General features: G+C 42.5%; 1 protein-coding gene across 2 annotated transcripts in view; it reads right to left on the bottom strand.

The window, feature by feature from the left end:
* The window catches only part of LOC124162881 (phospholipid-transporting ATPase VD), a 259032-nt gene extending 247280 nt beyond the window's left edge, over window positions 1–11752 (bottom strand). For both annotated transcript variants that reach the window (XM_046539574.1, XM_046539575.1), the window contains exons 1-2: window positions 11596–11752; window positions 9830–11140 (exon numbers count right to left, since the gene is read on the bottom strand). In XM_046539574.1, coding sequence (XP_046395530.1) covers window positions 9830–11133 — 1304 coding nt within the window. In that variant the 5' untranslated portion in view covers window positions 11134–11140; window positions 11596–11752. The remainder of the gene's footprint in view (window positions 1–9829; window positions 11141–11595) is intronic.
* Between the last annotated feature and the right edge of the window lie 272 nt (window positions 11753–12024).

The following is a 12024-nucleotide window of genomic DNA, read 5'->3' as shown; positions in this document are numbered from 1 at the left end:
ATTTATCCTCCTTTGTACCAAATAAAGCTCCGTTAAACGTAGACTGCAGAAAGCAGCTGCTTAGATTAGGGCCACTGTCATTCCCTCAATTGGTAAGAAGTACCTCCACTAATGCCACAAATACAACAAAATCAAAATAAAGACTCAATTAATAAAGGCAATATTTCGCACCGGGAGGCAAGTATATTAATTTTCGTAGTGTAAGGTAGAACATTGGTGAATTTAATAGTCACGAGTAACCTATTCAATTCATTTTTTACATACGCAGATAAAGATTCTGGGCAGACCATAAGCTATAAAGATTTTGTTTCCCCCAGGTAGGGAAAATATGCATTTAAAGGAAGTACGTGAAGACACATGACTTATCCTCACTGGCAGCCACCTGTAACGGACCGAGTTCAAGCTACTTGGAGGTGAGGGACTGCCGCGATGCAAGCTCTCCGGGTAACGGGAGTCGTTCACGTCTGAATGAGCAAGAAAAAGCACGAGCCAAAAGTTCACGAGAGGCGACGACGGATGTGGAAGGAAGCATCCCTCTCTCTCCCACGATAACCACAGCGTGAACCTTGGCATCATCGACTCCACTATGAAGGGATATTTATGCTTGAGGAATCCTATACAACGTAACGCATAATCAGAACAAGGAAAAATGTCGTCAAAAATAAAGACTTAAGTTTAGAAACAATTAACGAATCGCAGCTGAAAAGGTAAGGAAATGGGATGGAAATGAATTCCAAGAAAAAAAACAAAAACAGGGAAATTATAAAAGGTATAACAAAGACCAGGAAATATGGAAAACCAGAGGACTGTACGGAAAAATTAAAGTGGCACTACGATTGAACAGCATTAAAAAAAATGCAAAACATTAATTCGAAGGAAGTAATTGTGAACAGCGACTGTCCAAATAGGTATTTTATAAAGCAGACAAAATTATATATTTTACTGAAAATGTAAACAAAATAATGCTCAAGCACAATCGACACGTACCAATATTGCAACCACAAGACTTTTCGTTAAACTAACCATAAACTGCAGCGAGAGGCCCACTCTTGAGTAAAAAAATCGCGTATCACAGGGAGAATGCGGCGCGTTGCTTATAATAGGGTGGTTTCCTTTCATTTTTTTATTGCCTAAATCGAAAGATTATTACTCCTGGAGTTCGCATTTCACACTTTTAGATTTTTAAATGATGATATCTATTTTTCGCAATTAAATGAAAAGTGAAAATTTTCAAGCGCGCGAAAACGCGACGGCAAAGTATGAATGCCGGGAAAAGCCCGTGTGACGTCATTCTGGTTCCCGCTGTCGCAAAGTGAGGTAGAGTACCCTGCTAGTAGGTAGCGCTTGGCTTAAAAAACAATTATTAATACCTTATCAAACGAAGGAAACTTTCCGACCATAGCCAGTTTTAATAGGTGATAATTAAGACATGTTTCCCTTAGCATTGTGCCTCATGCATGCATTGGTAATCTCAGACGATATAAAACTCCTATCTACTCGTATAGAAACTAGGTCCCTGTGACGTCACGTCGAGTGGCATCGCATGGGCGCCAATCTGGCCTTATTCAAATGAGGAGAAAAATTGATCATTGCCATTCGCCTAAACTGGGTTTTCTAAAACCAAATAATTTGTATATTATGAATACACTAATGGTGGGTAACAAATCACCATCAATGCCTTTCGTTTTCTTTGATGAAGGAAACTATCCTATTGCGGGATACGCAAAGTTTAGCGACTACGCGCTGACCGCCACTTAATTAATTGCGAAAATTTAAGTTGAACATATGAAAAATTCATTGAGCAATGCGGCTGGCCTACGGCCTTAAAATCTGACATGCTCTCAGAATGCCTACACTCCGACACGGGATATAGGAGCACGTCGAAACCTTTATCCACAAGAGCAATGCTAAAAATAACCTTCCATCGACTGGTGACCTGTTGCACGACGGATTCACATTCAAAGTGAGGGGAAGAAGAGGGGCAGCTGACACAGTCGGGAGCGAAAATGCACAGATACGAATCCAGGCAGTTGGATCTGACATCGGCCCAGAAGACAATTCAAAAGCCGAATTCTGGGACTACGCCGTGAAAAATGGCTCACAGCAATCCGAGCCGCTTAGTGAATACGTTATTCCAAAACACAAGATTCACCACCTGCTTAAATGCTGGAACGATATGCTGCCCGTATATTGCGCAGCACCCATGCCATGAATAAGGAATATGAAGAGTATAAGAAAACCAAAAGATAGTGAGTACGGCAAAGATCTGAAAACGGGTTACCCTTGATTCCACAATACATGATATTTATTACTACACACCGACTGATAAGCCATACCAAATAAAACCCTACGCAGTAAGACAGGTCGAAAAATGCATGTTTTCGGGAACTTATTGTAAGCATATGCGATGAATCGGAGAATGTCCGTTCGGGACAATCAAAAACGAAATACTCCATGAAGTCCAAAACTAGACCACATGCTTGAGCTCGTCCGCAGAAAGATCCCCACAGAAAACTTAATACTTCAAAGTAGGAAAATCTTACGATCGTCGACGGAAGGAGGAAAGACCTAACCAGTAGCTAAGAAATGTATTCAAGACTCATATGACACCTCAGTATTAAAATATGAGAACATTTCGCCAAAGACAATTTTCTAAACCATGAGACAAGCGGTCCATCCCTCACAAACCTTCAATAGTCTTAGACACGATAAGGCAACTAAAGCTCAAATAGCAACATCTCGGACGTCAGCGAGACATCGTGAACAGCACCCAATTACGCTAATGCGTCTCCCGGAGAGAAAAAAAATAAAGGAAAGAGGAAAGAAAGAATTGGGAGAGAAAAGAATCACGACGCCCGTATTTGGATTTCGAGGGGAAATAATGGGAACTCTCTACATCTAGATGAAGCACAGCGAGCCACCTTTAGGGTGTAGGGCAGGGGGTACTTTTCCCCAACATGCACCCACCAACATGTGGGTAGCTCCCAAAAATGGACGTGCAACTACGTGGCATGGGTTAGCTTTCACCAAGGAAACACTAATTATTCTGCTGCCTAAGAAAGCATTTTGGCCCCGAGGAGCATAAATCACACACTTAGGGCCTGCAATAATGCTATATACCCATCGATTATTTAGTCCTATATGGCATATTATTTCACGATAATAGCAAAGAAATAACTTAGTTCTAAACTGTAAAACAGAAGACCAATTTTTACTTCGCAGAGAAGTCTGTAATGGTGTTTTATCATTCACGGGAAGAATAAATTTCTGAACCTTCCCGTTATCGAACTTATATACTCACGTTTTCACACCCCATAGGTGGTTCCAAGGGCATTATAAACAATAACAGTAGAAAGGCGGGAGACTTAATGGTCCACATTTTGAAGCGTGACGGACAAACGAAGGCGATCGTCGAGGGACAGATACATGGAAACAACGTAAGGAAGAACTCGTGTAAAATAGATAGAACAGGTAATGAAGGATGTGTATTATAAAAAATACCTTCGGGTGAAAGGCTAGAATAATTGGGAATTGATAGCTGATTGGAGAATTGAGTGGATTCTGTGTAATAAAATTCTCAGGATTCATTTTGAAACTACAAGAAAAGACTTTGCACACTCTCGCAGGATTACTTTATCTCACGACCATGGCTTCATCAGATGTCGATTGTTCGACGAAACCAATGAAAATTTAATAATCCTGTGAAAGGGTACAAAGTTTTTCTCCTTGGTTCAACACAGAAAGTATAAATTCCACCAAGTTACACCAGAAATTTCTATTGAATGTAAGGATTGTTGACAGTTAAAGACGATGAATGGAGTAAAAATCGTGCGTTTTCACGAGCACACGAAAAACCACCCGTGGGTGTTGCTGGGTGCGGATAAAAAACACCTCCCCCTTGCGGACGTTTCGAGCACCACTCTTCAACAATGCTCACCTCACCCCCGCATCACCTGCCACCCACCCATCCCCCTCAACGAGCAGTCTCCAACCTCCCCGCCGCGCGCTCATGTAGCCAACCGACTCTTGCAACCAACCCTCCACTCTTTCCATTCAACCCTTTTGTGCTCGCGCGTACCATCGATCGTGAGACTTCCTTCTACGGACGGCATAGCAACCACGGCCGAGAGGGAGAAACGGCACTGAGGATGCAGAAACGGAGTGGAGAAAAATCAAGGGACTCTCAACCACTAAGGGGGGAGGCGAGTCACGACTGGAGGGGATGCCCCTGCACCAGCGTGGGGGGGACACACGCGTCCTTATCAACAACCCCCTCTCTCGCCCGCTTCAAATTAAACGGCATGGAAACGGGAGGAGGAAAAAATCGCAAACCTGTTTTTTTTTCGGTGAAAATCGTGCGTACATCCACTACACATCCACAAAGTTTCCTTCAAATAAAAACCACTAACAGAGAGAGTTTCGATATAACCGTATGTCACGGTGTCCAACTGCCATTTTAATGAATGACATAACATTAAAATTAAAATCTTAAATTTCGGAGATTACATTAAACCAAGACGATTTTTTCAAGCTTTTGCACGTTAAAAAAACATTAATTAACCGGCCATAAAACAACTACATAATTAAATGAATAAATAAGCGTGCAGTCTAAATTGACCGTACGTCTATCACACGAAAAAATGAGCAAGAAGGAGGGGGATACAGGCTTGGACACATTGGATGAATGAGTGGGTGTGCATACCGCATCACGCAGTTTCTTTCCGCTTTAATATTTATAGCAACGATAAATTTTCTTAATTACGTACAAATGGATTACATGAATAACATTAAAAACGATGTGTTAATCTCTAACTCATATTATTAAATTAGTTTTACGACGATATAATTATTTTACTTCTCAGTTAAAAACTTGGATTCGCGAATAATAACGTATTCGCCCTATTTTCGCAAACACTCACGCATTTGGCTTTCTTCGCCAAAAAAGTCAAAAAGGCATTCGCCATTAAAAATATAAAATGAAATCAAAATTAAAACTTCTGTCACCATCAGAACATTAATAAGGAACTCTCATTCTTTACATAAGCCAAAGTTTTCAACGCAAAAGCACTACTGCGCCCTCTGGGAATCGCAAGAAGCGAGCCGACTCATTATAACATAGCAAAAACTCCACGAGGAAAAACACATGGGGTCACGTCGAATCCAATTGTGATAGTAAAATCAAAATTCCTCCCAGACTTTCCAACCCTCTGATCGTAGCAACAACGCGTCGGCGGGACTTCGTGGATGAGGCAACCGGAGAAACCGAATCACAGTCGCTCCCGAAGACCTAACAAACTTCCTTCGCACCCCGGGATTTACCGTGAAACTTCTCCCAGTGATCGTCTACAAATGGCACCGCGGAAGGAGACCTCCCGCCATTTGGTATAATCCTTCGTGGAGTTCAATAATAAAACCTAAGTACAACGGAAGAAAGGAAAATACTCACATTATCGCATGCGGCAATATTAAATTCAGGAGAAATACCACACGTCCCAATGAATTAACACGATAAAATGAAACTTGAATATAATATTCACCATTTTCAAAAAAAAATTATTTTCATTCGGAAAATTCTCACAAATTTATAGTAGATCACATAGCCTTTTTTGACGCGCTGCAAAGCAAACGCTTTCATCCATTAAACCCATGAGGACTATCGTGTGGACGTCTTGGAGACAAAAATATCATCAGAACTTGTACTGAAAAACAAAGAATGAGAGGACTTCATACACACTAAATTTTCCTCCCTACTTCCGGCAAACACCCAAATTACTACCAAAAGAACTGAGCAAAGTCATCGACCCCAAATAGATGAAAAAAGTTGTGACGCCACAACCAGGCAAAAAGATTAGAAAAGCTTCGATCAAAAGTTTTCCAATGGGATCTAAGGGTTCATATTGGTTCCCCCTTCCTCCTGAAATTTCGTAGTGAAATGGTCTTCGATGTACCACCTACAAATGAACCCCATCAAGAGAACACTTCCTCCTCAAACCCCCCCCCCCCCCCCCCCGCATTTCTTCTCTGGCAACGACCATGACGTTGGATACAGCTGGCATAATATAATCCGAAAGTTCAATAATAAAATTATATTTCCCGGGAGTAAGACAAGATGGAATCAAACGCAGAACGTAACAGCACACACTGAACGCTGGTGTCAATGATTAGCGAAAAACTCCTCATCTACATATTAGGAGGAATTGAACAGTAGTCTCTCGAGCAGAGTCGCAATCCAACTTCGGGAAAGATAGAGGCGAGGGAGGCAGATGGGTTGGCAGGTTTCGAGAATCAAGAGAGCAGCCGGAAGAAACGGCAGCGTCAGCTATCGTGGCCCCAAACCGGTTTCTTCGCAGTCCGAGACGGGTGAGGCAACCGAGGTCCATTTACGAGGCGACTGGTAGTCCACCGCGCCGCAGCCAAACACAACAATCCACGACTGCCCCGCGGAATCGGATTGGAGAATCAAAATTTAGAACTTATTCCTCCTCGAAATCTGCCGACACAACGCGAGGAAATAAAACGCCGAGAACAACGCGAGGCTGTTAAGAACCGAGATTCAACAACTCCTTCTTCCTGAGAGTAATAAAATACGTCCACAGAATCCACAACGACATAAAAATGGCATTTCGTATCACAGTCTAATTACTTAGTTGTTTGTTTTTGGACTTCGCTATTCATGATCGCCATAATCTGGGACTAAGTACGGTAATAGGGAGCGGAATAATTGTGAAATGCTGCTTGATGACAAACCTGAGCCGCGGAATTGTACGTGCAATAGTGATAGCACACAGCTGAGGAGAAATACAAACCCCCCGACATACACCCTAGAGGTAAATCGCAGCGTATCATGTGCATGAAAGGAAAAATAACTTTACCTGGCTCATTGGAGATCATTAAAAGCGTAAAATTTATCCATTTGCAAAATCCCACTTCCTCCAAATAGGCATTGTATTCGCTATAAGGCAACCCTGAAGATTCCCACCATTAAAATCCCCAAGATGCTTGGGCCCCGAGGGATAAGTAAGAAGCTATTTGAATAGAGGAAAACATAAACAACCACTAAAATGCGAAGCCGTGACTTTACAAGAGATTATGTCACTACATTTAGAAATCGACATAGTGATCTTCACCGTGTTCTCGGCCATGAGCGCTGCTTTACATAATCTCGTAGGCGGCAGAGAAGCGAATCGAATATAACGCCAGTGGAGGAGAAAATTCAGTGTCACGCTAATAGTTTTATACAACACTAGCGCCAATGCTTATATCATAAGTTATATGCTTTCATTTGACAATTTTTTGCGGGAAATAATTTTTTCGCTGAACTGAAGATTACACAACAGTTTCTTGTGTAAACTAGATCAGAGCAGGAAATCATAGTTAATCACATAAATTTCTGCTTCACCGAACTGGATGATCATGAACCACATGGTATCTCCAGAACGTATGGGAATGCTTAGAGTAACTAGGAGATCTCTTAGATGCTCTAAGCATTCCCCCAACAAATGGCCTACATGCTGTTCGATCATGCAATAATATAACAAACTGGGTCACTGGAGATTCGTTTGGAATACGCTCACTTGGAATATCAGCATCATTTGCATCAGACCGTTACCATAATTTCAACGGAGAGTGAAGTGAGGCCGACGTTGACCTCTTTCTCCGCCACGTCAAAAGAATTGTGCGAGGCTCGCAATACTTGCGTCCGGGAAACCGTTAACATAAAAAAAACGAAACACAGGTTAGTGGGATTCTTTAACATATAAATTCGCCGCATAAGAAGAGAGGGATTCTAAATCAGCATTTTCAGGAGACACGCATCGGCTGACCTGTTTTTTTATCACATGAGAAGGTGAAGTAAACATGTGGCGTATTGCTATTGCTGAAAATCCATACACTCGTCAAACACCTTTGAGGTTGTTAGGAGAAGATGATGACTGATCGTCTTGCAAGTTCATCCCATAAATTCGTCGATCGAGACGCGACGACACGTATCTCGGAATGGAATTCTTTCACGGGTGCCCCTAAAGAGAGCTCAAAAGTATTTCGTGAGGAATTTTGAGGAGGAGAAAGGTAGTAAGACGCAAGCTAACGAAAAATGGAAATCAGATATCTTGCAGACAAGCGCTCACGAGATATACTCATGTCGGATTCCTCAATAATTCGAGCATTTTCCTCGCAGTCATTTTTTGCAAGGAAGTAAATGTTATTCTCAAAAGGGTGGAGGAAAATGCCTGACAAATAGGGAATAATACTAATTTAATCAAGGAAATTCGGGAACAAAGAAGGAAATTGAAAAAGTCAATCGGAATTAATAGAAAATAAATGCATGCTTTATACTACCCGGAAATCGGATGCGAAGCCACGACAGCAGAAGATTCGCGCACCAAACATCAACTGAGTAGGCGGCATCAAGTAGGACCCAGCGACCGAAGGATCCATAGTTAAAATCTCCGGGTGAGTGCCTAGAGCTACGAAGTTCTCACGATGAAATTCTCTACTCGTCAGAAGTTAGTTAATAGGAAATCAAAATGGGAATTGGACAAATGGTCTAGCAAATGGTTGCGTCCATCATCATAGTCCCACATGGAATTCAATTCTACTCAGTAAATAAAACGGAGGATACTTAAACAAAAAACCGCCTGTGGCCACTGTGAAAATACATTTTTAATGCATAAGAAGCCCTTTCCATCAGAAAAACACTACATGCATTCGTTTCATGATCTCTTCAAATGTATCATCACTTAACGGGCATACGACATTTTAAGTATAAGACAAACTATGACCAATGTTTGAAATATTGAGAGAATGGTCCCACAGGATTGAGTTAGATGACAATTTTTAGAGTCATAATCGAACAAACTTCAAGTAGAGATATAAGTAATGTCCGTAATGTTGGGAACAATTTATCGTCTCATTGGAACTCCAAAAATTCCAACACATTATACAACGCCTTAACTTTTCGAGAATCCGAAACTGAGAATTCCAACAGGTGCCTGTAGGAATTGGTAATTTATACCCGGAAACATCAAAATTTTCCCGTCATTATTTTCAAACAAGATGAGATCGTAAATCTGAAGAAGCCTAGGGAAGTAGTAAACTAACGCACAAGAAACGTGTACGCCTATGGAAAGATGATTCGCAGCAAAAAAAAGGAATTAGGGAGCACTTATTACGTCAGTGGACGACCCTTCTCTTTGAGCTCATTAAAAATTCTCTCCGTGAGTGCAGGAGGTGGAGGATAACGGTCGGAAAGAAAAGACACGGCTGACCCACGGCGGCGAAGTGATTGTATGATAATAACTGTAACCAGCCATCTCACGGATATTCAAATAAGACAGCGCAGAAATTTGAACTACTTCTCAGAGGACGTGAAGGTACTGGGGTAAGTGAGAGCGATAGCCATTATTACGAACAATACTTACGGAGTATTCCTTCATAAGGTCGATTCGTTATAGAGAAAGCACGCAGAAAAGTGCTCATTAGATGAAGGAGTTTGGGGAATCTAAAATAAAATATGTCAAAACGAATATAGGTACGACATATCAACTCACTTTACTCGAAATAATATAAAAAAAAACGCTCCAACAAAATTCTCAGGAGTTTGAGAAGGAGAAACCGGAGAGGGGGGAATAAATGTGATGCATAGCCCCCTGAAATTACAGAAAAAAATTCACAACATTCGGATCGCAGTGGCGTTGGGATACTTTAATGTCAGCGTTTCTCTCTAAGTAATGAATAGGTAAGTCCTTGGGAAAATCAATTAAAACGTGCCTTGGACAGCGTTAGAATCGAACGCAGTACAATAAGAAGTATCACATGAGAGGAATCTTACCTTTTGTACACCCTGCAAGTTGAATTGTTGATCCTCTTGTCACTAGCGTGTCGACGGCGGTCCTCAAACATATCCTTGATCGCAGTGACACCAAGAACGAACGCAACAGGGATCATGGCCACTTCCTTGCCGAATGCGTTAATAGCGGGAAACCAGTTGAGAAGCACAATGAACAGAAAATATAAATTGGCCATCCTATGAAACTGCTCGAAGAGATTCTTCGGCAGGAACGACAGAAGAGTATATTTAGTGGTCCTGATCCTGTTCGTCGGGAAAGCACGATTGGGATGTCTTTTGACGGGGGTGTCCGGCGAGACGAGGTGGTTCGGCACCACCGTGCGGCGCCGCGAAGATCTCTTTCCAGTATTCGCAGAGCCAGCATCCTGAGAACTCCCTGAGGCTCCGGCTAGACCAGAAGGCACACCACTGGAGGCGGGAGGCAAAGCGCCAGTCTCCACCGAAGCGATGGTAGCATCGGCAGACGTAGGTGCCTGACTTCCTCGCCACCTCCGCCAGAAGAGGATGCTACCACCATTCCACAGGGTGGTCAAGAAAGGCACGGACGCGAAAAGTCCCGCATTGCTTGTCTGTCTGAGGGTGTAAATCGACTCGGAACGCGAGGCTTGCCTCGAGTGTCCTCCACCGTGGGGAAACAACGACTCGGATCCACGGGATGGCTGTCGGAGATGACGAGGGAATTGCCTGCCTGACGACGTTGCGGATGGCGGGAGGTCATCTCGATGACCAGGGGGAAGGATGAAATCCGTGCGGGATCCAGCCAGGCGTCCTCGCTGGAGAATTCCACCGGTACAAGTACTACTACTGCCATGGGAGAGGGCTCTCTGATGCCCTTTTTTAAGGGCCGACGACGGCCTGCTGAGGCTGCTAGCTGAAGGGAGTGACGAGGAAGGTATCACCGGCACAGTAATACTTTGGTCACCGTAGGTAAGAAGGCTGCTTGCCGCCGAAGATGACTGAGATCCGTGACTTGCACTTCGAATGTGTCCCCGACCGTGAGGAATGTTTCGGGGAAGGCTGTTGCTTGTCGACACTGGTAAGGCAGCAGTGTGAGGGCGAATGGGGGTATGTGCCACCTCTGTAACCGATGCTGGACCATCCAACGAACGAGCGGACACAGGGAGGGCTTCGTGCGAAGACGATGCCACCATGATAGCATCGCATTTCCGAACAGTATCCGGAGGACTTGAAACAGTTCCATCCCCGGGAGGATTTGCGACCGTGGTCACAGGAAACAAGTAGGTGGCACACTCGGATGTCTTCTCTCCACTCCCTGACATCATCATTGATCATCTGTAACACATAAATGCAATACATTATCACATGTAAGACATAAATGCAATCATACAATTGGCAGGTAAAAACAGGAGCAGCATTTCCGCCACACCACCGAAGGCGGACTCCACTGGCTCTTCCGAAAGTAGAGTTCCATAAACTCCACTTCAAAGAAAATGGTGAACATATAGCGCTAATAGTAAATGAAAGTCAATACGCACGTCTTTCGAACAAAATATCAAAACTTGAAAGTCAGGTTTGAAGTTTTCCCGCCGTAAAAATGGAAATTGAAGAAGTACTTGAGTTATGTGAGTCTTTTAAATTAGATGCAAGTAACGTTTACATAGTTTTAATTGTTATATTATTACATGAAAATGTATTTCAGTCCCGAAACAAAATAAAAACAATACTTTCACAGTCAAAACATTGAAGTCAACGGACATGATGCATGTTTATAATTCAACTTCACTCACCTTCTTCATTACTCACACAAAGAACTAAAGACGCAACATTTAACGTCTTCGCCATTAATACTTTTCACAAACACAGAGTATTCATAAACAAAACACGATAATATAAAAACTCCACGAATACTCGCCAGACACACGTTTCCCCGAACGTAACTGAACGACAACTGTCGACTTTACCAACAACAGTCGATGCTGATACCTCTGGCGGAGAACTCTTGCACTTGCGCGAGGTGAAAACAAATAAACTCCGAAAGTATTTCACCAAGAAATATTCCGGAAAAGTTCGAATAAAAGAATGGAATACATATGCACTGTCTTATACCCTCTTTCAAGATTTATAGTTTTATTTAGCACTTAATCCTGATGCATTTATCTTTTTTAAATATTGACTGTTCTTTGCTTCCTCGGAGGGAAATTCGAAATACCAAATAT

This window comes from Ischnura elegans, chromosome 7, assembly GCF_921293095.1.
Source record: "Ischnura elegans chromosome 7, ioIscEleg1.1, whole genome shotgun sequence".
Lineage (NCBI taxonomy): Eukaryota > Metazoa > Arthropoda > Insecta > Odonata > Coenagrionidae > Ischnura > Ischnura elegans.
The sequence above is the reverse complement of the archived record's forward strand: the minus strand, read 5'-3'. Positions and strand labels throughout refer to the sequence as shown.